The following is a 26,866-nucleotide window of genomic DNA, read 5'->3' as shown; positions in this document are numbered from 1 at the left end:
GGCCGAGCCAATTAGTGATGGTGGCCATGTCTCTGTGATAATGTATTTAAGAAGGGGCACCCAGGAGGAAGCATGGGAGTTGTGAAGGAGATACCTATGCAAACACTGAGGTCAGTGGAAGAGAGGAGAAAGCGGGGCAGGGAGAGGTTCGCCAGAGGAGAGACCCCCCTGCAGCCCGTGGTGAGAGGGCAGGCTGTGCCCTGCAGCCCATGGAGGTCACTGGTGGAGCAGATGCCCACCTGCAGCCCGGGGAGGACCCCACGCCAGAGCAGGTGGCTGCACCCAAAGGCTGGGAGTCTGTGGAAAGCCCGCGCTGTTGTAGTTGGCGCTGGGAGGACTGCAACACGTGAGGGTGACCCACGCTGGAGCAGTTCATGAAGAGCTGCATCCCATGGGAAGGACTCATGTCAGAGAAAGTTCGTGGAGGACTGTCTCCTGTGAGAGGAACACCATGCTGGAGCAGGGGAAGAATGCGAGGAGTCCTCCCCCTGAGGAAGAAGGAGAGGCAGACTGACTGTAACACCATTCCCTGTGTCACTGGGGGTAAGGAGGTGGAGAATTTGGAAGTAAAACTGAGCCCACGAAGAAGGGAGGGGCGGGGGAGGGTGTTTTTAAGATGTGGTAAAGTTTCTCACTGTCCCACTCTGTCTGTTGAGTGGTGTTATTGTTAGTGTTTGAATTAAATTGAAGTTGGTTTTTTTTTTTTCTTCTCCTAAGGAACCTGTCTTTTGCCTGTGACCATAGTGGCTGAGGCATCCCTCCCTGTCCTCTCAATGCCCAGAGCCTTTTGTTTTACTTTCTCCTTCCCATTCCAGAGGGGGAGGGGGTGAGTGAGCAGCTGCGTGGTACTCAGTTGCCCTCTGGGTTCAAACCACAATACAGGCATATAATGAACCTCCTGGCAGGTGTGCCATAACAGTAATATAAAATGCAGGCTTTTGATTCTGTTGTAAGGCTACATTGTGAGGAAAAAAAAAACCACAACAGGAAATCAAGAATTTCATCATACATGAAAATCATAGTGAAACATACCCATTTGAATATGATCATATTTAAGCTGCAGAGTTTAAAAAAACCTGCCTCTTGATAGGTTTTAGCTTTGCTGCAGGAACAGCAGGTCTGTCTTAACTGCATAGATGACAAATGAACAATAAAAAGACGTTGCGGATGTTTCAAATAACTGTAGAAATCATGGAAGTGATACAGTTTAATACAGTAACAGTGTGTTGTGGGTTGACCTCTGCCCAAAAGTGAAGCACCCACACAGTCATTTGCTCACTCTGTTCTTATCCCACCTTCCCACCCTCAGCAGGACCAGGGAGAGGAACAAGAAAAGCAAAAGCAAGAAAACTCTAGGAGCAATATAAAAGCAGTTTAACAGATAAAGGAGAGAGGAATAAAACACAAACAAAAAAGCAATGCAATGGAAAACATTCATCTCCCACCAGCAGACTGATACCCAGTCTTTAAGTAACAGCCACGTTGGAAGTCAAAAAACCCCCTTTCTCCTCCACCCCACTTTTTAGCACTGAGCATGGCGTTATATGGCATGCAATATCACAGAATCATAGGATGGTTTGGGTTAGAAGGGACATTAAAGATCATCTAGTTCCAGCCCCCCCTGCCCATGGGCAGGGACACCTTCCACTAGACCAGGTTGCTCAAAGCCCCGTCCAACCTGGCCTCGAACATTTCCAGGGAGGGGGCAGCCCCAACTTCTTTGGGCAACCTGTGCCAGTGTCTCACCACCCTCACAGTGAAGAATTTCTTCCTTGTATCTAACCTGAATCTACCCTCTTTCAGGGTAAAACCTTTACCCCTTGTCCTATCACTACAGTCCCTGATAAACAGTCCCTCCCCATCTTCCCTGTAGCCCCCTTTACAGCACTGGAAGGCCACTATAAGGTCTCCTCACAGCCTTCTCTTCTCCAGGCTAAACAACCCCAACTCTCTCAGCCTGTGCTCATAAAGGAGGTGTTCCAGCCCCCTGATCATCTTTATGGCCTCCTCTGGACCCGCTCAAACATGTCCATGTCGTTCCTATACTGGGGGCCCCAGAGCTGAGCACACTACTGCAAGTGGGGTCTGGTGGGGGCAGAGTAGAGGGGCAGAATCCCCTCCCTCAACCTGCTGTCTGCACTTCTCTTGATGCAGCCAAGGACACAGCTGGCCTTCTGGGCTGTGAGTGCACACCGATGGCTCATAGTCAGTTTTTCATCCACCAGTACCCCCGCCAAGTCCTTCTCTGCAGGGCTGCTCTCTATCCACTCCTCGCCCAGCCTGTATTTGTGCTTGGGATTGCCCTGACCCATGTGCAGGTCCTTGCACTCGGCCTTGTTGAACTTCATGAGGTTTGCACAGACCCATCTCTCAAACCTGTCCAAGTCCCTCTGGATGCCATCTCTTCCCTCCAGCGTGTCGACCGCACCACACAGCTTGGTGTCATTGGCAAACTTGCTGAGGGTGCACTCGATCCCACTGTCCATGTTTCCAACAAAGATGTTAAACAGCCCCGGTCCCAACACCAACCCCTGAGGAACACCACTTGCCACTGCTCTCCACTCAGACATTGAGCCGTTGACTGCAACTCTGGGTGCGGCCATCCAGCCAGTTCCTTATCCACTGAGTGGTCCATCTGTCAAATCCGAGTCTCTCCAATTTAGAGACCAGGATGTCATGTGGGACAGTGTCAAATGCTTTGCACAAGTCCAAGTAGATGATGTCAGCTGCTCTTCCCTTATCCACCAGCGCTGCAATCCCACTGTAGAAGGCCACCAAATTCATCAGTCATGATTTGCCCTTAGTGAAACCATGTTGGCTGTCACCAATCACCTCCTTATTTTCCATGTGCTCTACCATATTTTCCAGGAGGATGGAAAATATTTTCCCTCTGGCCAACTTTGGTCAGCCGTCCCAACTGTATACCCTCCCCACTTCTTGCTCACCCTCAGCCTACTTGCTGGAGCAGGGGCAGAGTGGGGAAAAAAAGAAAGCCTTGACAGTGCCCAAGCACTGTTCAGCAATAGCCACTGATGTGTTATCAGAACTCATCTAGGCACAAATCCGGAACATGGTACCATACAGGCTGTTGTGAAGAATGTTAAATCCATCACAGCCTGGCCCAGTTCACAGTGCTAATCAAACTCACAGGTAACTTGAGACACACGTTTATGTCTAAAAGATAACCACATCAGTATTCTTAACACCTCTGGTACTCCAAAGCAGCTAGCATGAATACTTATGGAGTAAGAACATCTGATCTTCAAGGCTATCTTTGTCAGACTTTAGACTCAAATTCTATCAATGTGACTTTTGTTACAGCATAAGGGCTTTCAATTTAGTACATGCTTACCCTGTGTAGAATCCAGTGCTGATGCAAATATTCTAATCCTTGAAGTGTCATCAGCATATATGCCTTGATGTGAGATTGTGTCAATACAATACTAGTATCCTTTATAATAACCTGTAAAGTGTTAGATTGATAGTAAAGTTTACCATGCAAGATTAACTTACTTCCATGCTTTCTGCTCAAAAGTTATTTCACCCTTTAAGACAAATCTCAAATTGGCAGTCACATATTCTCTACCATTCTCACCCTCTTCCCAGAAAAATAGGTCTATTCTGGAGATCAGAAATAGAAATGGAGAGTCCAGATAGGCTACATGAATTTTGCATAACTAGCAAATGAGAAAATGGTGGGAAACACAAGCTTATTATTTTACCTCAGTTCCAGGTTGATACCCAAATTTACAAGACAAAGACATACACATAAAAATGATAAAAGCATCAATAAACTTGAAATTATGTTCCCACGTATTCCTTCTTTCTACGTGCAACCTAAGCATCTAATCTTTGTAAATGCAATGGTTTCCTCTTCTATTTCCAAGAAGACCAGAAGGTATGGCCAATTTACTACATTTTAACAAATCCACTTACATTTTCTACATTCTTTAATTTTTAACATTAAAATTCTATGTAAACACGCTGTTTGAAAGTATTTTTTACACTACTCCCCAAAACTTGCTTGTTGATATTACTGTCCAGTTCAGTAATAGCCTTTCCTAAACTTTAAGTTGTTTTAAGACTTACAAAATAGCTAAGGCTACACAAAATTACATGCATGCAGCACACGACCAATCACAACAGGCTGCAGTCCCAAATGAAGGTGTGATACCACAACACAGTTGAATGCTCTGCATACCACAGCATTATCTAGTACAACAGTGTTTCATTCCTCTTTGTACACTGTATCTTCTTCAGCTCCAAATCTTGCAGCTACTAAGTAAACAGAACGAATCCTCTAGAAAGTCTATTCATTAATTTAACTTCTATTTGCAAAAAACTTAACTTTTCCAGTCTCGCATTCATTTAGGTTTCAGAAAGCCTGTCAATGTTTTCTTTTAACATTTTAAATGCTAGCCCCAGATCTTAACAGCGTATGTGTAATGAGCTAGCTTAACAACTACATTAGTTTCAGTCCAGAGAAGATACAATGTGTGTATATACAGATCTGACATGACTTGCCATCTAGGACAGTCTTGAAAAATGAAGAAACTTGCAAAATCTCTCAACGACTTCCACAAAGACAAACTGAAAAAGTCTTGGGAGAATGAAACAACTGCAAGATGCTGATTTGCAAGTACCTATAACTGTTACATTTAAAAGTGTGGTTCAGGTGCGTGTGATTTTAGTACCAGCTCATCATTTGGTGTACTTTAGTATCACTCTTACTTGAACATGTCTGATGATACTATGCTTATCAATTGCAATCTGAGATGCTGATCTACGACAGTCCCAGAAAACTAACATACTAAACATAATCTGATTCTTGAAGATCATGCTGACAAGTATTTAAAAGTAAAGGCATTATCTGCTGATATCTCACAAAAATTGTCGAATTATTCAAACTACTTTTAAGACAAGATCTTGATCAACTAACATAATGAAAGTCACATTTCTAACATGAGCAAATGTAAACCTGTTAACGTAGGATTTTCAAAAGCCATTTGAAAATACTGAAATAAAAGTCTAGAAAAAAAAAATCTTACCTCTAGATCCGTTTCCATAAAATCAAACACCAAACTAATATTGGACTTGTGTCCAAATGCATCTAGAAGCTGTAAAACAAAATACATTATGATGAAGCATACTCTTAATACTTCCAGTTTTCTAAAATTCTACACCATTGTACAATGCACATGGATTTCCAGCTTACTGAACTGGTTTGTTTTTTGACTTGCAATACAAAAATTCTTACTCAGTTTAGTTTCTTAACTCAGACTCCCCCCCACTAAAATTCCCATTAAGTACGGTAATATCATTTTACACTATTGTTCCTCCTTCCTGGAGTTAGGAAAAAAAAAGAAATAACTTTACCATGTTAGCTGCATCAGATAATCTATGCACACCTTGTCCTCTCCCCAAACTTTGCTGTTCTACAGAACTCCCACCCTTTCTTGAGACAAGACTAAGTTTTCCCATGGATTCAGCTCTGTGTATCTGCTTCCTGTAAGCATGCAGTATTTAGAAATTCTAAGTGTTAGGCTTGTTAACTTCCTTTCAAAGATATTCTTAGGCATGTATTCATCTTTGTAGCAAGCTTTCTAGGATAAATAAAACACTTTGGAGAATATCCAAACAGCCCTTTCTTAGGATGAAGCTGTATAATGACAGAATCAGTTTTTAATCTGAGATAACACAAGCATGATGCTGAGTAAGAACAACAGATCATCTATCTTGGTATTCTACCCTCAACATCAGGAAGGTATGCTCTCCACACCTTCCAGGAAGGTGTGGTTCATTCCTTACAGTCTCCGTATGATGCCCATGTGAATTACCCAACTGCAAGGTGGTTGTCTGCATAGTTCCTAACGGCAGTGACCACACTCATGCTCTTACTCTGCAGAAACCATGGCAACAGGAGATAATACACAGGTGAGCCTACGAGCTTGGACGCTTTTAGTCATTCATGCCCCTTACACTTCCAACATCCACAACAGTTTTATCAGGACTCAGATGGGTACAACCTTGTCTACTGCCTTTAGTACCTGCTTATGGACTTGCTGACCATAAATATGTCCAGTTCCTTTCTGAACTGCTGATGCTATCTGCTTCTACAAGGCTCATGGCAACACATTCAAGAAATTCACTACACACTGTGTCAAGCAGTACAATTTCCACCTGCCCTGCCTCCCAACACAAATATGTTTTAAACACATCTCTTACCTCTAGTTTTGCAAGTATCAGTTCTGCATGCACTTTACCTACCACCTCAGTTTTGCAGACCTCCCCATTCCCAGCCTTTTCCTCTCCAGAGTGAGGAATCCCAGATTTTTTCATAAAGAAAATGCTCCATCCCTTTGCCATTTCAGTTGTCTTTCTCTGCACACTCTCTAACTTTGATAGCTAAAGCAACCACTTTCAGAGTAAGCTCACAATCCAGAAGAGAACCATATTTCCACTCTGAACAAGTTAAATAAAATATCTGGAAAATTCATATTTGGTCTGGTATTTATGGCAGACCCTCGAATTATCACTATTAGCTAGTTTTAAAATATCTTTAGCTGCAGCTGGGTATCTGTAGCTGGAAGTCAATCTAAATGCAACTGAAAAGATATGGGGTTTACTCCTTCCAACAGAGGTTTTACCTATCAATACTAAAACCTAAAACATGAATACCACTTTACCATTGCTTACAAAAGTCTGGTTTTGGCTGTCACCAGTTCTATGTGAAGCAAACAATCAGGTAAATTCAGCACTGCAGTCGTTTGCAAGTCTATCACAGAGATGCAAAATCAGGTAATTAAATTTCCACAATTCTCCCCACCATTAATATCCACATAGCCCCAGGCTAAAAAGTAAGAGGATTTCAATAGGAAACTACTTTGCTATTGAAAAAGGTCTTTTGCCATAACAATTGTTTTATTGCCCATTTTGGGCTGGAAAAAATAGCTCAAATAAAATTAAGTAGCATCTCCATGACCCAATTAACTCTAAATTTCAGTTTGAACCAGTACCAGAAGTATTTGAGGACTGATTCTAGAAGTGGCATTCATTCTACTTACACCAATAATATTGGGATGGCTTAGCTCCTGTAACAATTTTATCTCCCTGAGGGCTGTTCTGTTGATTCCTACATTGAAAAAAAAAAAAGAAAACAAAGCAGAAAAAAAAGATGACAGAACAAAATTAAAAATTTTGGATTAAGCTCCAAAGAAACCTCTCATTCTGTTACTCACTGATGATTTATTACTACAAACTACTTTCTCACTACTCTACAATTTTTTAACTAACAAGCGCATTGCCATAGATAAGTAGAGTTCTACAGAACAAAAGTGGACATACACTTTCTTCTATAGCAAATAAATTCTACACCACAGTAAATGGATTTAGATTATGAAGTAACATGTCTCCCTTCTGGCAAAATGGAAAAGTCCTAGCAAAAGCCTAGAAAAAAGCCACCTTTTTCAGGGTATTGTAAACTTTGGTTTTATTTTAAAGAAAAGTTACATCTTGCAAGTATCAGTTCTTCATTGTGCCTCGCTTGCAGAGGGAGACACATGGACAAACCTCATGAATATATCTCTTTTTTTTTTGACATAGCATTATTCGATAAGGCAAGGCACATATGTTTTTCTATATTCATGCTGTGGTATAAAAGGTACAGTGGCCTAAACCTGCTCAACCTTGCTTCACTCCTTTAATAGACAGATTTTATAGAGGAAAAAACGGGGGGGGGGGGTGGTGGGATGTTAAACTGCACTTCAGCAGTCACACTGACTGCACTGCATCAAACCATGACTCCTGCAGGGTAACAATTCCTCTTTCAAAAATGGCTTCTACAAAAACTGACTGACAAGCAAATGCTCCTGTGGTACGTTGTGCATGAAGTTTCAGCTGCACATGAGCTGAAAAACAGTGTTCTCCCATACCTGGGGTATGATTCAACAAGTAAGACTCTAGCAAGGTTTTGAGCAAAGCTACACGGATTACTTCACACTCCTGCTTTGTCTATTTTAATTACCTACTTTAGAATGAAGTTGACAGTGGTTTCTTTTGGTTGGGCAAAGCTTTAGATTCAAAAAAAGTACACCAGGTTATCAGATAACACTGGGAAACCAGACATGATCATTATTTTTAATAACATCTTTGTACTATAGCTAGACATTGTATAGGCCAGAGGTAATAACTGTCCTTAAAGGACATTAGTTCACTGAAGGCCAGGTGGATCATGACTCTCTGGCAGTCTGCTCAACTGTGAGATTCTGGGATGAGTGCTCAAGTGCCTCTTTAAAAGTTCTTCCCTTAGAAAGGAATTGGAGAGTGGAAAGCAAAGATTCTTCACCAGAAAACTGGTAACCTGATGCAGGATCTCTGAAGGATGGCAGCCTACACACACATAAAATTCTACTGCACCACACAGGCTGCAAGAGAAGAACAAGATTATTGGGTTTTTACTTGCAATATCTACACCTGAAGGCACATGGCTGGGCAGAGCACATGATCAAAAAACACTGCTCTATAAAACTGATTTCTCAACATAAACCCACACAGAGACAAGAGTTTTAAGATCTTGTTTTTATCAACTTTTGTCTCAGCATAAATCACAAAAATAGAACAACAGAAACATCTGAAAACAGAGATAAATACTCTCACCTGTTTTAAATATTTAAGGCAGAGATGCATCAATACAAAAAGCTATTCTAAACTCAGTGCCATAAAGGTTATTATTCTACACTACATCCATGTTTGTATTCCACTTAAATTGAGAAGCTAAGCTGTTATATACTCGTATTTAGACATATATGCAGACTATGCATGCAGATATCTCTGCTGCTTTTTTCTGACCCTGCAGTTTGGGAGGCAATCCTCTACTAAGCCTTACACTGAGAGTTCAGCTCATTTTTCTCAGGCAAGTTATGGTGTAGGAAGTTTATGTACCAATTTACAAAAACAAACCAAACAAAGCACAGCTTCTGCAGCATGAATTTGTTTTAAAACTCACCATCTTTAGCTTCTGATCTATGTCCAAGTTTAATCTGAAAAGAAATGTTTTGTATTATATAAGGTTAAGCCACCTGCCCCAACAGTAGGGGATATGTTCTTTAGTATTATTCTTCTAAAGTAAAATGTGTTTCAGTACCATGAAGCACTTTACCAGCTCGAGTTGGTTTTGGGTTGTTGGTTTTTTTTTCCTCTTAAAAAAAATAATTGCCTCTACAGCATTAGTTTTTATAAAAGCTTAAAAATAGTCATGATGGCGCTGAAAACAGACATAATGCACACTGGCAGAATAAAATGCTTTGTAGCCACAAAGCTTTATTATACAACTAACCAGCTTCTCCTCAGGGAGAAATGAGGGCAAAGTACTTGACAGTTGTCTTCGAATTATTCTAGTAAAATTAGCATACTCTGTATGGGCTGGCTTAAAGTCTTTCTATCTCAATCACATACTGCCCTGAAATTTTCAAGTCCAGAATCACGACATTGATATTTCCAGATGATAAAAGAAAATATTCTGATAAAAACAAGAATGCTTTTCACAACACCTGCTACTAGTAGTAACCATATGAAAAAAGTATTACAATGCTAAAAGAGATTAGTGTATCAAACAAAATTACTTACTATTGATATGGTTCAACTTGCCTAGGAAAGTAGGCTTGTTTAACTAACCAGAGCAATGTAACATGCATTTTTCATCCCTCACAAAGCACAGCTAATCACTTATTTTTAATACAAAAACTTCCTGCAATCTCTTCAAATAGTATGAAGTGAAACACGTTATGACAACATAGGCATATTCAACATTTGTATTCAAACAGATAAGTTGTAGATCTAAGATCACTTTTATCAAATTTTGTCCAAAAATTACCATCACTTCTAAAAAACTTAATCAGGAGTAAGATTCCTGGAGACTGAAGGAAATCGGGCACAGCAGGAGGAAAGGTTAAAAAAAAAAAAGCCACTGTCAAGGACTAATAAGGTCTGGAGTTTGAAAATAAATCTAACAAATAATCAAAATTTCAAGTTACAGACGAGGTAACCCTTCAGAAACTCTGAAACGTAGTAAGACTGAAGGTAGTCTCTCTTCTTGGGGCGGGGGGAAGGCATTAAAGACAGATTAACTAGATCTAGAAACAAAAATACGTATCCGCCTATTAAGTCGGCCAAAAAAACTTATTAGGCGGGTCAAGAGCGACCAGACACTTGATCATACAATGGGAAAATATTTTGACACTCACCTTTTTAATAGCCACGATTTGGTTGGTGTTCTTATCCCTCGCTTTATAGACTGTGGCAAACTGCGGAGAAAGAGCGGCTCCCGTGACTGCCGGGGCAGACGAGCGGCAGGGCCTGTCTGTACCAGCGCAGCCTTCTCAGGGGCTCGGACGCTGCCGCGGCAAAGGCGGCCCCCGGGCCCGGATCCTCAGGCTGGAGAGCTGCCCGAGCCAGGTCCCTCCCTCAGGAGGAAGCCATGAAACCCCGCTGTCAGCACGCTGGTGGGGGACGACCTCCCCCCCAGCCGCCGCCTCTCTCGCCCTACCACCGCGGCACCCCCCGCCTCGCACTGGGGCCCGCCGCCACGTGCGGAAGGCGAGACGGGGCCAGGCCCCGCTGCAGGCAGCCCCTGGGCCGCGGGCTCCCCCCGCCGCGGCCCCGTCAGCCACGAGAGGGCCCTCACCAGGGCCGCCTGAGGGCCCTTCACAGCGGGGACTCCCGCGCCGAGACGCTCCCGCTCTTCTTCCCCATCCCACCTCCCACATACCCCCCACCCCACACGCACGGTTACTTCCCCTCACCCCCCGCCGCGCCCTAGCGGCCGCTCACCTGCCCCTCTCCCAAGAAGTCCAGCTTCTCATAGCGCCTGGCCCGCGCCCGCGCGTCCATCGCCGGCGGGGACGGCGGGGGCTGGCGAAGGAGCGACAAGGCCGGCGACGGGGCTTTAATACTGCCCGCGCCGCGCCCCGCGCCGCTTCCGCCTGCCCCGCCCCTCGCAACCGCCGGAGTCTCCGCGGCCCTGGCCACGCCCCCTGCGCCCGGGCCCCGCCCCCACGCCCCGTGACGTCCCGGAGGCGCGACGGGCGCTCGGCGCCAGGGGCGGCTGCCCCCGGGCCCTTCGGCCGGGGGCTCCCCGCGGCGCCGGCCCTCCGCCCGCACAGCCAATGGCCAAGGCTCACGTGCTACCATTTCATTAAAAAGCCTTCTGATTGGGGACTTCTAACTGTAATTGGACACAAAGGGCTGTCTTCTGAAACAGTTAACAAATTACCCAGAAGAACCGGGTTTTGTTCTGCTCCCGACCTCAGATCTGATACTTGGGGAAAACGACACAACTGCTTCGAACAGTCACAAAGGCTTGGTAATCCCCGAGAATGCTTCAGTGTCCCTTTCCTGCCCGTAAAAGCATTCCTCATGAGGCAGCCAAACCTTTTTTTTGAAGTAGAAAAATCAAATTACTCCATTAGATTGTCAAGTTTGCAAATGGCTAATTAGGAAAAATATTTTAATGGTGCGGACATCAAATATATTCACTTGCTAGTTAGCCATCGACAGAAAATCCTTCTCAACAAATTATTGTGTGTTGTGTTAACCTTCTCACCCTTCGTAGGGATTTTTATTAAAGCTGTTAGTGTACAATAATTCTTAATATTAAGGAAAGACCTTTATTGTGAATACAATGCTTCATTCTTCAACAGTGGCCAACAAACTATCTTCCAAACTTATTCTGGACCTCCACGCTGCAAAAGAAAAGTGGGCAGTTAAATATATTTCACTAAAAGAACAGGAAACGGAGATCAAATCTTCTGCACTGTTATCTAAGAGCACACACGGAGTGTCAAATATCAGCATCTACCAGTAACTGCTCCATTTTTTTTCAGCGGCAAATACAAAAATATCAAGACACGTAGCCTACAATTACAGCTGCTTCCACTTCTCTCACTCCGAAGAAACTTGACTCTTTCTCACTTTAGAAAGGTCTGACAAACGCAGCACTAGTGAACACAAGTTTTAGAATTATTTTCACTGACCAAATTCCAAAGTGCAAAGTAAAAACAAAGCCAAGGTGAGCCATTACAATCTTTATGAGAAATCAGAAAGGTATTCAAATTCATTATTTTCCCAACAAAATTATTTTACAACTTACCTCACCGTTAGAAAATTTATGCTACAGGTCAAGAAGTGTATTAATATGGTAAATAACTCGGTTTATTTCTAACTATAATACCCTACCCACATACATGCAGGAAAACTGATTTCCTCTACTAACATGATTACACTGTAGATGTCCTTATTTAACAAAGCATGCAAGCATTTTCATTTCAAACTCACACTCATCTCACAAGTTCTTCCAATTTTGTGCATTTTCCCTTTTTAATCATTGGTGTTTACAGCTGAGAACAATTACAGAACAAAAGCAGGTTTTTCTTCCCTTTCATGTACAATGCCATATTTGTAAATATTGCAGAAAATATTTGTATGAAGTTTAATAAAATGTTCCACTACTAGAAATGCAAGAGTTAACTTACTAATAAGTAACTTATAAAAACTAGCTTGAGAAATATTTTGGACTTCAATTATCTGGTAATAGCTTTCACTGGCCTAAGAGCAGACTCCTGTGCTCCTGTCCAGCACATCCAAATTACACATTAAACAGCTGCTACAAACCAGGTAGTGACAGTGATTAATGTAGGCTATGACCATCATTAGCTATCTGCATGTCTATCTTAAGCCCCTATCTTAGTACCACAAGCTACTAAGTAGTGAGAGTTGGGTACCTTCTGTATTAAGAATTTGTAGCTTAGGTATTGTGCATCAAAGCTATGAAAGCTAGGAGCACACCCTTACCAAGAATTACAATGTAATACGTTATTTGAAACTCTGGAGAAGGTGTAGAAATAAGTTAAATGTCGGGTAAATACAGACAATATACACCACTAAATGAAACTTACTTGAATGTATTCAATCTCTTCATCTGACATAAGTCTCCTTCTGTATTTCTGAGGTAAGGTTCTTGCTAATTCAGAAGTGTCTGGTGTACCTTGTACTCTACTAAGAGGTGAAATATTTTGAAAGGCTGGTGATCTGCCTCCTACAGACTCCTGTGCTTTTGAAGCATGGAGAGATGGCACACTTGCTTGTAGAGATTCCTGTACTGAAACCCAGATTGCAAAACCATTTACAGAAATATAACAAGACTGTAAAATTAATTAATAAGCAGCAAATAATAGTTATCAGCTGTTGACAATATTCCTCATTATAACAAATACTTAAAAGAATTAAGATACTGTACAACTCACCATATGGTTTTATTGGTGTTAAATATACCAAGAGCATACTGAGAAAACTCTGACAATGAAAGAAAGAATGTTTGAGTGGCAGAAATACTGATGTGGAAACAGAAGATAAATCAGCAGATAAATCTCTGTTAGGATAAACAAAGGCTTTTTCACTGGGAAGCTGTACTTAAAAAGCATAAAGTATCATAAATGTGTGTGTGGAAGAAATTATGTAGAAAGATAACTAAGATAAATCTCTAAGATCCACTGAGATGATGTTTTTTGTTCACTGTTGACTGTAAAGACAGACAAGTGAAAAAAGAGGTAAGGCTTAGGAGAAAGATAAAACTCACAACTAAGACATACCACAACAAGCAATGCAATGTTGTACCCATTTTTAATACTACAAAATGGCATAATATCAAATTTTGTTAGTGATGTCCAGAATGACCACCAAATATTGGGCAACATTAATGAAATGCAGAGACCATGGAGTGCATGAAGTATTTTACAGATGAGGGCCGGCAGGAAGGCTTAAGGAATTCCCATTACAGAAGTTGCCTTGAGTTTGAGGATAGGAGAAGAGATGGCAAAAGGGCAGTGTTGTCAAAGTCAGCATTGGGAACCTTAGGTCTGTCCCACCATAGCTGATCTCACAGTGAAAGTATGCAATTATCCCCACCAGGCAGGATGGAGTCTCACAGCAGTATGTTTCCTTCATAAGAACTCAAACCTCTCTGTATAAGGTTAAAACACCTAATAAAGCAGAATGCTTCCACAGGAAATCCTGCTCAGTGCTCCTGAAAAATGAGCAAGACAAATGCAACATCTAAACAGCTGGGACAGAGGGACTATATAATTAAAATAGGCAGCATCAAGACTGGATGAGTCAAAGAATGCAAGGAGTTAAAATAGCACTGCGTTGCCTGCCTCTCTCCCTCCTGCCTCCTGTGATGGTTTATGTGTGTGCTGGGGTTTTTGAAAGCAGGGGAGGGGGCTACAAGGGTGGCCCCTGTGAGAAGTTTCCCAAAGCTCCCCTGCCTCCCAGACCCACCTCTGGCCAAGGCTGAGCCAATTAGCAATGGTGGCTGCTCCTCTGTGATAAAGTATCAAAAGGGGAATCTGGGAGGAGGTGTGGTAGTTGTGAGGGGGGCACCTGATTAGGCAAACATCAAAGTCAGTGGAAGAAAGGAAGAGGATGCTTCTCAAAGCTCCCCCGGCTCCAAGTCAGACTCACCTCTGTGCCAAGGCCGAGCCAATTAGTGATGGTGGCCATGTCTCTGTGATAATGTATTTAAGAAGGGGCACCCAGGAGGAAGCATGGGAGTTGTGAAGGAGATACCTATGCAAACACTGAGGTCAGTGGAAGAGAGGAGAAAGCGGGGCAGGGAGAGGTTCGCCAGAGGAGAGACCCCCCTGCAGCCCGTGGTGAGAGGGCAGGCTGTGCCCTGCAGCCCATGGAGGTCACTGGTGGAGCAGATGCCCACCTGCAGCCCGGGGAGGACCCCACGCCAGAGCAGGTGGCTGCACCCAAAGGCTGGGAGTCTGTGGAAAGCCCGCGCTGTTGTAGTTGGCGCTGGGAGGACTGCAACACGTGAGGGTGACCCACGCTGGAGCAGTTCATGAAGAGCTGCATCCCATGGGAAGGACTCATGTCAGAGAAAGTTCGTGGAGGACTGTCTCCTGTGAGAGGAACACCATGCTGGAGCAGGGGAAGAATGCGAGGAGTCCTCCCCCTGAGGAAGAAGGAGAGGCAGACTGACTGTAACACCATTCCCTGTGTCACTGGGGGTAAGGAGGTGGAGAATTTGGAAGTAAAACTGAGCCCACGAAGAAGGGAGGGGCGGGGGAGGGTGTTTTTAAGATGTGGTAAAGTTTCTCACTGTCCCACTCTGTCTGTTGAGTGGTGTTATTGTTAGTGTTTGAATTAAATTGAAGTTGGTTTTTTTTTTTTCTTCTCCTAAGGAACCTGTCTTTTGCCTGTGACCATAGTGGCTGAGGCATCCCTCCCTGTCCTCTCAATGCCCAGACCCTTTTGTTTTACTTTCTCCTTCCCATTCCAGAGGGGGAGGGGGTGAGTGAGCAGCTGCCTCTGGGCTCTAGTCACGACACTCCAATAAGACCACTGAGGACAAAGGAGAGGAGCCAGTTTTAGCCATAGTGAATCTGAGAGAAAGACTGGGACATCAAACACCTGCAGCAATGTGATCAAACCACCATTGGTAAAAAAAAAAAAAAACAACAAAGCAAGCCACCATTGACAGGCATATTCAGAAACTGCCGGTCAGAAGACTGTATTTGAAAGTCCCAAGTTGATCAGGTGGTTCAGGAACAACAGAAGGTCCCAAACAGAGCAAGACGGAAGAGAGCCCATCAGACAGAACATATTCTGAACAGGTGGCAAAATATTTTTATTTCAAGAAATAACACACCTTATAAATGAAAAAACAAGAAATGGTTTCTCCAAGTTTGTTTCATACACCACAAAAACGTCTAGACACTTGCCAAGGATTTTCCTCTATTTTACATTTCAGTCTGCAGTGTAGTTGGGAGTAGATGCATTAGCCAAATAAAATCATCAGAAGTCAAGGCTCAAAAGTACCAGACTTAATACTGCTGTTGCTTTAGCTCAGATACAGTCACTACTACATTTTTCCCTCCCCCATTTGAAACCATCCTGTTGCAGTAGTAATGTAGTAAAAGAATCTGGCTGGCCTTTCAAGCACCCATGTCCCTGAAAGTTTAGTCCTGATCTGCAGAGCTGTTTGGCCACATAGAAGCAATAGTCTAGTACACTGAACACAGTTATTGCTACAGCGTTCAAGCAAGACAAAGTAAATTGCAATTTACTGATGATATGACATAATTTGATTAAGGTAGAAAAGTCTAACATACTTAATACTTAAAAGATACAGTCACAAAAATCTTCTGATGCAGAGATAAACAAGAGGTAACACATTTTCAAACCTCTGAGAAAGCAGTTCGCTGGCATTAGAGGCATTAGAACATTTGGCATTTGGCTGAACTGTGCACAACATACAAAATTCTGACAGAAAGTTGTTGCAGAAAATAGTTCCTGAAGAGTTTACAGGTAAGTCAGAAGTGGCACCAATGTGCACTGTAGATGCTTTGTAACGGATAAATTAAAGCTATAAATCACAAACGTGATAATGCTGTGGCAAATAATGTGGTACAGTATCATTTCTAAACAAGTGAGAATAATATAACAGCTTCTTTAGACATCTACTTTAGTTTCAAATGCTTTGTTGACTCAAAAAGAATATTAAAACACATCACTCATAAATTTAATGTCTAAAGGCAACAGTATTGGGAATCCTATAATATCAACATAGCTGTACGTATAAAAATCAATGTCAAAGATTGCAATGAAAATGATTTTTTTCTCAGCATTAATTAGTAGCACAAGGAAACACATTTTAAAATGTACAGTGGGATGGCTCTCCCTGCTGTAATCAGGGTTTTAAATACCACAGACATCTCACACTCCAACTTAGAAAAGATGAAAATGCAACATCATTTCTACAAATATCATGAAATACTTAAAGCTGCTTCAAACTGACTTGGGCACAATCATTTCAGGCAAATACTAGTATACGGAAAAATGAGACATATATAAATAGAAAAACAATGCTAGAAATCTTTGTGAATCTCCTTTGACCAAGAAATAAAGACATGCCTACATCATGTGTATTCCCACAGCTATACAGAGTCTGAAAAGGAAGAGTCAAAGCCTTGCCTTCAAACTAGAACAACTGTGTTTCAGAAACCCTGCTCAAAATCAGCTGAGTTGTGTAGCTGAAGCACAAAAATTGTGTGCTGGTTCTTATAAAAAACAATGCAAAGAAAGGCGGCGCAAGTTGTATCTAGAGATTAAATAACTTACTTTTAGGTTTGGGACCACTTTTTCTGTCTGGGAACTTAATTAATGGAGTATGTGGCTTGACTACCTAGAACAAGGCAAGACAGCAGGAGAGACAGGGAGAGTAAAATACATTTCTAAACACACATTGCCTTCACAATAATAAGTGGAACATACAACTTATTAAACAATCACTTCTATACCGCTGCCTTCTGCACCACCACTCTGATAAACTTACTAACATTCTATGTCCACCCACAGAGAAATTTCAGCTTTAAAGGCACCCCTCAACCCTAACGTCCTGAACATGAAAAACTCTTCTCTTGCCTTTCTCACAGCAATCAGTGTGTGTGCCTGCAGAAACAGCTACCGCAGTCACATAAATGCAATTATAAAGTTTCTGCACATGGAATTACTAGCTGTGCTCTGCCTGTACATATCTGTCCTGCTGGCTGGGTGAGACTGACGAGGTCCATCAAAAAACCCTATAAAGATTGGTAGTCGAAGTCACACAGCTTATGTCTGAAACGCGACTTTTGAAAAAGATCACCTTCACCTTGAAGAGGGATGGCTTAGAAAGGAGATGATGGCTAGCGCCCTCCCCCTCTCTTGAACAGCGCACAGAAGGGTGCGGGCCGCCCTGTAGCACCCTTTGGTACCCGAGAACCAGGCACGGCCATCAAATGACCGGCAACACCGGGCGGGGCGGGCCCCGCCCCACGCCTTTCCCCACGCCAAGGACACCGGCCTCCCCGCCGGCGCCTCAGGCCCCGGCCGCCTCAGGCCCTGGCGGCCGCACGCCAGGCGAGGCCCGCCTCCCGAGCGGGGCTCCCGGCCCCAGCCGCGCCCCCCGCCCCGGGCCGCCTGCCGAGCGCCCTTACCTGAACGACCCTAGTGGCGGCCGCCATCTTACTGCCCATGGTGACCTCACGCCGCCGCGGCGCCGCGCCCCTCCGTCCGCGCCTGAGGGGCAGCGCCGGGCCACGCCCACAGTAGGCGTGGCACCGCCCACCCGCTGCGGTGGGCGTGGCCGGGCGGTAGGGCTGAGCCAAACAGGAACGCAGCAAAACGGAGGGGTAGCGCATTACGAGTAAAAAAAACCCCACAAACCAAAAAAATCCGCTTCGAGTAAGTCTGCGTTTTATTATTATTCGACTTAAAAAAGCTGATTAAAATTGACAACACTTAAAAATATTACACGCTGATTTTATTAATTTTCTTAAAACGTAAAGCAAAACCGCAACTGTCAGTAGCAAATATATTTCAGATGGCATAGTTGATGGCATGAAGTCACCTCTTCCATTTTAAATGCATTTTCCCTTGGGTTGTCATATTCTGCTACGTGGGACAGGATCTATAGGTTGCATCTACTGGTGGACACTGTTTAACTAACCTGCATGTAGCACAGTCACATAGCACTGTTAAAACTGAAAGTATAAACTTTTTGGTGTTTAAAATTGTACATAATGCTTTAACTAAAGAACAGCTGAAAAACCCCACAGACTGACTTTAGGTTTTCCAGTTTGGGCTTTCCACAAAGGCAGCGCAGGCTTCTGCATCCTGTCTGAGCTCTCCAGCATGCTGATGCCCAGGTGAAGAGGACAGAAATGGCAGAGCCTTGTTTTAAGCCTGCTTTTACATAAAAGCTTGAAATATATAGATCATTCTTCTTTCTTGTGTTACTGCTACCTTTCAGAGGGAAATGAGCGCTTGGGACAGGACAGCTATGAAGTGGCTCCAGCCAAGTTTCATGAGCTATGCTACCTGTTCAAACATTTGTTGTGTACCAGGAATTAAGTTTCACTTCAGAGAGTTGCATGGCTATGTTCTGAGTCTCTAGAGAGAACAACTTTCAGAAAGATTAAATTTTCAAAATCTTAAAGTGTGCTTTCCTGATGTATATTAATCTATCAAGGTTAATACATTGAGCACATAGGCTACAAGATTGAACACCATTTATCCTGACTCACAGAACGTGGACATTTTTCTCAAGCTGTAGAACAATTGCCTTTAAAGATGGATCTTCTGCCCAGTTAATTCTGCTTCCAATTATGATATTCTATAAGAAAGAAAGATTACCAGTTTAAAAAAGCCTTTAAAAAGGATTATTCCTTATCTCTCAAAAGCTGTCTCGTTTTTAATTTTTAATTTGGAAACCCTTGAAATGGACAGCAGTGTTTGAAGTAGGCAGGATGGGGGGAAAAAGAAGAAATATGTATTGGTTTAGATTCTGTTGTCCACACACAGGTGATTTGAATTTGAAATGTGCTTGCACACCATCCCTGTTTTAAACATAGGAATTTAGAGCTTTTTTTTTTTAACATAAAAAGTTTTCCTCAAACACAAGATAACACAGTTAATGTTCTCACCCTGCCATTCTGGATTGAAAATGGGAATTATTAAATTTGACCAAAGATTTGTTCTACTTACGGCTCAGAAGATTTCATGAATACAAAACCAGGAGATAATTCTAGGAATCTAATATAAAACCCACTAAAATATTTAATTTCTCATTCTCAATTTGAAATGTAACATTGTTATCAATGCAAACTAGTAGTAGACATAGCATCCAATTCAAAAAACACGTGCCACTCTTTCTGTTCTTGAAATTCTTCTGATCATCCAGATTCATAGCATGGTTATATCGTCTTCTACCTGAAGCCTGCCAATATGTTCTCTCTTTTCCCAAGTCTAAGTTTTTTAAATAAACTTTGTGTGCGCTTAGCTGGGATTTCATAACCTGTGTGCAGATAAACTCAAGAGCACTGCAATCACAGTTTACCATTCACTATGCCTCCCATCTTTGTACTTGTCACGGATCTGTGGGGCCAGGCGAAGGAAGCCAAGTCACACAGTGAGAGGTAGAATAACAGACTGCAGGATCTGATACGTGGGTAACCAAAAGGTTGAAGGCTACACTGCTGAAAGTATTTGGAGACTGGCTGCAGCTGCAGGCCAAGGCTTTCACAAGGCTGCAGTGGGCGACACAGAGAAGCATGCATGGCCAGATGGGACAGATTGAGGAGCAGCAGCCTGGCTCACTGGTATCATGGGATTAAGACCTACTTATTTTTCCTAACTATGAGATGGGGGAAGTGACTGGGGGGGGAGGGGGGGAGGACTGACTCTCAGTGTAAGGAAATACAGCCACTGCTATGACAGACATTCTCAAAAAAACCCATTATTTTTGTACCTTTAAGGGAACAAAAGAATAAAGATTGATTGACAGACTGTCTCTAAACTCCATATACTGTCTCTAAACTCCATAAATAATTATTCCAAAGAAGTTTGTGGCAATTTCATGCTTTTAGCCTTTAAAGCATATAAAGTTTTCCTTCCATACAGTAGTTTTTCCATTACCATCATTACTTAAAAGTTTTTAGAAAACACAGTTTTGTTTGAAGTTACATTTACCATACACCATGTTATTTTGACTGTAATGCAAATCTGCAAACTTGCTTCTAAAAGCTACAACACATTACCTGGAAGACATGTTGAATGACTGTAGTCATCTCTCTTTCTTTTTGTAAGTTATCATGCATCTTCTCCAGCAGTTTGCTCACTTGCATACTTGTTTGTGCCTCCTTTTGTTTTTTCACCACAGTATCTATTTGCAGTAGTTTCTGTGCAGCTTTTTTTAGTGCTGTTCCATTATTAGGAAAACAAAATGTTAAGTAGTTAGGTGAGCAGTAGAACTAAAGATATGCTTTTTTCCTCAGATATTTTCCACTGCAATCTCACAGATATCTTCCACTACAATAACCCTAACTTCCTGCTCCATCCCTTCCCTCCAATATACCTCAAGATACTACTTTTACACAAGAGGCAACATGTGCTGTGGCTACCTGGTATCAAAGTATATCGACTGATTCCCTGGCTGTTAGCAAATGAAGGACTTTGTATGCTGTCTGCATTTCCATCAGACATGGACCATAATATGAACATCTGTCCTACACCCTGTCTTCAGCTGTCACAACTTTTATAGTCAGGTGTTTAAGACCCTTTCCCCTTTTCAAATTTGATCAAAATGAAATTCCAAAGTCATACAAGAGACATATAGACAACACCTGTGAATATTACTAGTTTTTTATGGGAAACCAGGCTAAAAACTAGACTGAAAAAAAACATTTTATACATTGAAAGAATGCTGACACAGCACTCCTTCCCTTATTTCCAAAGATAGTAGGGATGCTGATTTTTCCTATGAAGACGGATATTTTATCGTGTTTGTTCATTACTGTCAACATATACGCAACTTTCTATGCATAAAACAAACAAGAGTTGTTAAAACATGTTGGCTAACCTGGTCATAGGACAGTAGGAGCATTCAAAAAACCATATTTACCTTATTAAGTTCTGAACATTGACTTCACATCTAGATTTGACCTACTCTGATAAGCCTACTGAATACGAATATATATACTATTACGAGAGTTGTTTGTAGGTAAATCCCCTCCCCTATTCTGTAAACATTTAATAAAGGTTCAGTCTGACAAAAAAAATCCTTTAGATGTTGTAGGACAGATTTAGATTACTAAATGATGTGTACTTTTCTGGGGAGCTTACACTAAATAATAAAGCACCACCACATTCTCTTTGAGTATCTTCTTGCATCTGTCATTATAATGTGTCAGTCTGATGCTCAAGTAGACAACACAACAGCTCATTTTTACAGTAATTCCTACTCTTTTCAGAAGTTTGATAATTGTGTTGAGAGTTTCACAGTTACTTCAGATGTAAATTAATATTGCTACAAGAAGAACTTTAAAATATGAACTGTACATTCAAATATAAAACAAAGTCAGTATAGCTAACACACTTACAGAGCCTTTTCCTTTTAATGTCAATCAATTTCTGTTCCTTCTCACGTGCTTGCTGAAAGAAAAAAAGTATTTCCAAGATTCTTGGCTCCAAAAAATTCTAGATGATGCTAATTCAATCCACAAAAGCAGTTAAGGGCAGCTCTAGAAGCAGACTTTCTTACATACTTGCTTTAAGTAATCATGTCAGTAATTTTAACATCAGTAGAAACCGCACCCTTTGGGCCACATATGACTTGTGCAATCCTGTTACTTTCAAATTGCGCTCCTGCCCATGTTGAGGTTGGTAAACACAACTGCAACAGAAGCTACAACTGCCACTTACCTGCTGATATTCAATTATTGCCCTGCTGAGCATTACTATGTGTTTCACAGTTTCCATGATCAGTCTAAGGAAAGAAACACAGTTGCATACCTTGAGACCATTAATATGAGTCAACAACGTAAATTCTGAATTAAGGTTATTTGGATTAATCAAAAAAATCCCCATTTCCCCTAACACCAAAATAAAGCATGCTTACTTTTTTTTTTTTCTTTTCAAACCACATCCTTTCTTTTTTTACAGTTATTGTATCAGGTACTGTTATAGGGGCCAGTCTCCTTATTTCCCTTTCAGTTTCCCTAATGTTTCAGTTAAGTCTGTCTAACATTTCAAATCACAGAGTTTGGAAGGTATCAAGGAAGCCTAACCACCTGAAAATGCCTAGAAATCGAAGCTTCTGAATTCTGGTGTGTGTCAGGAACATCATGGAGATGCAATGTTTTCAGCTGTGTTTCTGACAGAAATTAAATTTCTCATATTACACTTCATATGTATGCACCCATTAATATTGGGCAGGAAATTAAAAGCTAATTTTAAACATGTTTGAAACTTTCAGTTCTTTTTTAAAGCTCTTATACAGCTGACTAATGAAGGCAGCAAAGCAGAGGCAAGACTCTGTTAAAAGCCTTAACACACTCAGCTATTATAAATATAGGTAACTTATGCATTAAAGAAAAAAACCTCTTAACTAGAAACAGTTTTCACTAGTGAATCAAAAATAATGATCTCTGTAATCAAAGGTTGGTTAATTCAGAGCCCAAATATAAATCCACCCTGGATTTAAAAGGTCTGATCATGCTGATTCTAGCCAGAAGGTGGATGGTATCTCATTCAGTCAAAACTAGAAGGAAGCTTGCTTTTAAAAAAGGTACAATGAAGTAATGTAGAAATGTGTCACATTAAATGGTGTAAAGTCCATTTCTTTCTAGTCATCCTTTCCTCAAGTACACCTTACCGTGAGTCATTATCATTTTGTTTCATTCTGTTTCTCAGGGCAATCACAAGTTGGCTCCTGTGTAGTGTAGGGAAGAAACATTAATGAGAACTGATAAGAAACTGAGAGAAGTAGATTTAGACAAGTAATGGAAGAGATATTTCCAAGGTTCCATTTATGTCCATTTTCACATTGGAATTACATATATAAAGTACTGAGTACCTTTTAAACATCACACTTCTTAAATAATGGGGCTTAACTCGTAGGACAAGAAAGGCATATCAATGATTATTTGTGAGGGTGACAAGTCCTTTCTCTCTTGCGAAACATACTTGGACACCGTTAGTCCCACAGTCAGCAGAAGGAAAGCTGGGCAAAGGTGGGAATTCAAACGAACAGCCATGTAACAGAAGAGATGTATAACACCTAGCAACTTCCATATTTTTGTATGTATTTTTAAAATACTGCCAAGAAATATGTTTACTGATTTTTACAGTCAGGCTTTCTCAATTTTGCAGGAACCTCTGGGTTTACTGTTTCAACTTGTAAATTTTTTTTTTTTGTTGTTCTATATGGTATCTCCATTTGCATTCCAACTGGTTCAATGGTACTAAAATCTCTCATGTTTGCAACACACACCATATCACTTTGAAATCCTATTTTAATCAGAATTATGTATATGTGCATGTATATGTGCATACATAAACAAGAAGAAAACCTCCAAATAAATGGAAAGAAAATTCTACCTTTGCAAGGCTAACGTCTTATTCTCAAAAGAGATTTTTGCTTCCTCCATATCTCTTTGCAAAACTTCTCTGCCTCTGAAGAAAAAAAAACACACACACACAAAAAAAACCCCAATCCCAGTGTGAAGATAACAAAAAATTTAACAGCAATGTCACATTTTTAACTTGCTCTCTACATGTCTAAAGTAAGACTTTTTCCTGTAAATCTCAAATTATTAAAGCCAGGAGTATTTTTAGCACATGGAACTGTATTAGTGAATTCTAGCCATCACAAGAAGGATTGCAAATTTAGAAGCCACATCAAATATAAAATTTCTTCCCCATATTTTCTCTTCATTTCCTTTATTTTCACCAGACTTCTACAAAGTACTGGTCGTTAATCCAGAGATTTATTATGGAGTAACTAGAAAAGAACCTCTACGTTCAGTTCTTAACCCTTCTCCTCTTTATTTTAAAATACATCAAAGGTTTGAAGTTATCCAACGACATACCTCATGATAAACTTTTCTTTGACATGACCAGGGTAACTTTCTTGATCTGCAAAGAAAGAATGTCACTAAAAAAGCACAACAGAGACTTTTAAATACAATCTACAGAGCATAAAGGACAAGCAGTTTGATGGCTATACTAACAACGTAGTTTTAGTCCTATCTCCACACCTTATCAACCCTTCCCCTGTTAGTAAAGCTACACTATCAATCAGCTGTATCAGAGAAATAATTAGGCCTTAAAATACTCCCAATAAGCACATTTTAGACATGCCAGAGCTAGCTCAAAACATTGCTCTATATATAGAGCTGGTTTGTTCAGTGGAAGAAGACTTAAGTAACAGAAATACAATGGGAACAAGAAGCACCTTAAAGCAGTATTGTTGCCAAACAGTTTGGCAGACTTTTAGTAAGACTTCAACCCCGGTAAACAGATTCCTGAAAACCGTCATCACGTGTCAGAGGAGTCTAAAGTGAAAACCCAAGAAGAGAAAGGGCAGTGGGCAATAATCACATGGCAGTTTTGTAAGCATTCAAACAGGTGTCCAAGAGCTGTCAAAGAAATGCAGTAAAATGCTCAGCCAAGAAAAACATTTCATCTTTATAATGAGCATTTTTGATAGATAATTTTTCAAAATGAATACATTAGCCATATCGCATTATTACTGTAACATCACATTAAGAAGCAGCACAGGGGGTTGTTGGAGGGAGTTAGGATAGGGATAAGCTTACTGGCATGAACTGCAGTGTCGTACTCCATAAGCTGCTGCTTCATCTGGTCCCTCAGGCTAGAGCAGAAGCAAAGCGACAACGGTCAGACGCCGCAGCCCCGGAGAGCAGGCGCTGAGGGGGACCCGCCGCAGCCACCGCCCCTCACGCTCACCCCGGCCTGCTCAGAGTCGCCACAACCCCAGCGGCTCCCCGGGCCCCCCAGCACTGACCGGAGCAGTTTAAGGACGTCCACCTTCACCTTCGACCCGGCCCCGGCCCCGGCCTCAGTCTCAGTCTCAGCCTCAGTCTCAGTCTCGGCCCCGGCCGGCTCCCGCTGTAGCGGCTCCATCGCTGCGCATTCAAATATCCCGCGCGCGCCCCTCAGCAGCGCGGCCGACGATTGCTTCTGCCTGCCAGGGCGGGGCCCCCAGGCAACCCACGCGCTTCCGGCCAATCCGGGGCCTGTTCTTCTATATCGGCGGTTCGGTGCTCGGCCGCCAGGCGGGCGGCGGTGGCCGGCGCCGGGCGGGAAGGCAGTTTGCCTGAGGGCGGGGTGGGGGGAACAGCTGGGCCTGAACCAGAGGCCTGTGTCCGACGCAAGGCGCCTCAGGCTATCAGAATGACATTTGTTAGTTGCCGAGCTTATTCCCCACTCAAGTCCTCCCCGTAAAAAAATCCTTCACCCCCAATGGGCACAAGAAGGGAACAAGGCAGGCCTTCTCCTAGGTATTTTTCAGATAAATAGCTGAAGGGCAACAGGCATACAGTTAAATACATGTAACAAAGACCAAAAAAAAAATGGGGAGAGTGATGCCTGCTAGCTGATGCCTGCAAGCAGTTGGTGCCTGCAAGTTGAGACCTGTAACAACTGGTGATCTATTATACCTTAAATACTAAGAAATTCTTTTACCAAACAATGCTTAACTTCATCTTTAACAAGGCCTAAGTGATTAAAATGTACAGAGAGAATACCCTAACCTTGAGAATACATACATCCTGGCAGAAATGCTCCAACAGGGCGGATAAGAATGAACATCTTGGCCAGACAACAGAGTTGGGAAACATCCAAGGAGAAGAAATTGTCCTCAAAAGACTCATGATCATAAAAGGGAAAAAGGAGTAGGGGACTAACTCCCCAAACGATCACCTGAGACTCCCCCATATGCATAATGTAATTTTGCAGCACTAGCATTATATAAATGTAATAGATAGGCAGAAAGGTGGAGACTATGGAAAAGTGTGTGAATATCCATGTCTTTAAGGAATATAAAGAATGAACTTTTGTTTTAGTGTATGCATGTTAGGTAGAATGATCCCCTGTGCATCCAGCGCTGCAATAAAGAATGCCTGCCTTCTAAAAACATCAAACTAAGTCTTAGAGACCAAAATTACAGTAACAAGAGGGGTAGGCAAAGAATAATTAATCACTTCTAAGCAAAGGCAGACAGTATTCTATGACCGGTATTCTCCTAGAGGTAGAGCTAACAGTTACTAGATATGTTATTAATACATATTTATTGTAGTAGATTTTTGTTGAAGTTAATAAAACTGCACTCTTAATTTGACTAATCTGGCAGATGCTATTCTCTACCACAAACACCACAAGTGCAAGGCAGAGATGTTTTATTCAAAGCCCAAAACACAGAAATAGTATACATTATACACACAGTTACACATAGTACCAAGGT

The 26,866-nt window shown here is 41.9% G+C and overlaps 3 protein-coding genes across 15 annotated transcripts in view; all 3 read right to left on the bottom strand.

Moving 5' to 3' along the window:
• The window catches only part of CDK7 (cyclin dependent kinase 7), a 34,496-nt gene extending 23,425 nt beyond the window's left edge, over positions 1 to 11,071 (bottom strand). For 7 of the 13 annotated variants that reach the window (XR_012621600.1, XR_012621601.1, XR_012621602.1 and 4 more), the window contains exons 1-7: positions 10,828 to 11,071; positions 10,242 to 10,301; positions 9,005 to 9,038; positions 8,360 to 8,423; positions 7,065 to 7,132; positions 5,049 to 5,117; positions 3,353 to 3,463 (exon numbers count right to left, since the gene is read on the bottom strand). Coding sequence is in view for 9 of the 13 variants with exons in the window: in XM_074812344.1 (XP_074668445.1) it covers positions 3,353 to 3,463; positions 5,049 to 5,117; positions 7,065 to 7,132; positions 8,360 to 8,423; positions 9,005 to 9,038; positions 10,242 to 10,301; positions 10,828 to 10,859 (438 nt within the window). In the remaining 4 variants the exon portion in view is untranslated. The remainder of the gene's footprint in view (positions 1 to 3,352; positions 3,464 to 5,048; positions 5,118 to 7,064; positions 7,133 to 8,359; positions 8,424 to 9,004; positions 9,039 to 10,241; positions 10,302 to 10,827) is intronic. The other 6 variants (XM_074812345.1, XM_074812346.1, XM_074812347.1 and 3 more) reach the window with 5 other exon arrangements.
• A 395-nt stretch (positions 11,072 to 11,466) lies between these two features.
• KGD4 (alpha-ketoglutarate dehydrogenase subunit 4) lies at positions 11,467 to 18,142 on the bottom strand. The gene is made up of 4 exons (XM_074813047.1): positions 18,039 to 18,142; positions 17,182 to 17,245; positions 12,951 to 13,153; positions 11,467 to 11,738 (listed from the first exon to the last, which is right to left on the bottom strand). The coding sequence occupies exons 1-4, from the start codon at positions 18,075 to 18,077 to the stop codon at positions 11,721 to 11,723; spliced, it is 324 nt and encodes a 107-aa protein (XP_074669148.1). The 5' UTR covers positions 18,078 to 18,142; the 3' UTR covers positions 11,467 to 11,720.
• Positions 18,143 to 18,275: 133 nt separating this feature from the next.
• CENPH (centromere protein H) lies at positions 18,276 to 25,527 on the bottom strand. The gene is made up of 9 exons (XM_074813620.1): positions 25,409 to 25,527; positions 25,200 to 25,255; positions 24,471 to 24,516; positions 23,980 to 24,054; positions 23,255 to 23,311; positions 22,303 to 22,366; positions 21,981 to 22,032; positions 20,640 to 20,800; positions 18,276 to 19,216 (listed from the first exon to the last, which is right to left on the bottom strand). Exons 1-9 carry the CDS (start codon positions 25,525 to 25,527, stop codon positions 19,124 to 19,126), a joined length of 723 nt encoding a protein of 240 aa, XP_074669721.1. The 3' UTR covers positions 18,276 to 19,123.
• Positions 25,528 to 26,866: the final 1,339 nt, after the last annotated feature.

This window comes from Strix aluco, chromosome Z (assembly GCF_031877795.1).
Source record: "Strix aluco isolate bStrAlu1 chromosome Z, bStrAlu1.hap1, whole genome shotgun sequence".
Lineage (NCBI taxonomy): Eukaryota > Metazoa > Chordata > Aves > Strigiformes > Strigidae > Strix > Strix aluco.
The sequence above is the reverse complement of the archived record's forward strand: the minus strand, read 5'-3'. Positions and strand labels throughout refer to the sequence as shown.

What these genes read in the sequence shown, in the direction of transcription:
- KGD4 (XM_074813047.1), bottom strand. Translation starts at nt 18,077, where the DNA reads ATGGGCAGTAAGATGGCGGCCGCCACTAGGGTCGTTCAG. An exon ending in CCGCCACTAGGGTCGTTCAG is followed by an intron (nt 17,246 to 18,038) that starts GTAAGGGCGCTC and finishes GCCTTGTTCTAG; the next exon opens with GTAGTCAAGCCACATACTCC. An exon ending in AAGTGGTCCCAAACCTAAAA is followed by an intron (nt 13,154 to 17,181) that starts GTAAGTTATTTA and finishes TCTGGGTTTCAG; the next exon opens with TACAGGAATCTCTACAAGCA.
- CENPH (XM_074813620.1), bottom strand. Translation starts at nt 25,527, where the DNA reads ATGGAGCCGCTACAGCGGGAGCCGGCCGGGGCCGAGACTGAGACTGAG. An exon ending in GACGTCCTTAAACTGCTCCG is followed by an intron (nt 25,256 to 25,408) that starts GTCAGTGCTGGG and finishes CTTCTGCTCTAG; the next exon opens with CCTGAGGGACCAGATGAAGC. An exon ending in CAATAATTGAATATCAGCAG is followed by an intron (nt 22,033 to 22,302) that starts GTAAGTGGCAGT and finishes TTTTTCTTTCAG; the next exon opens with CAAGCACGTGAGAAGGAACA.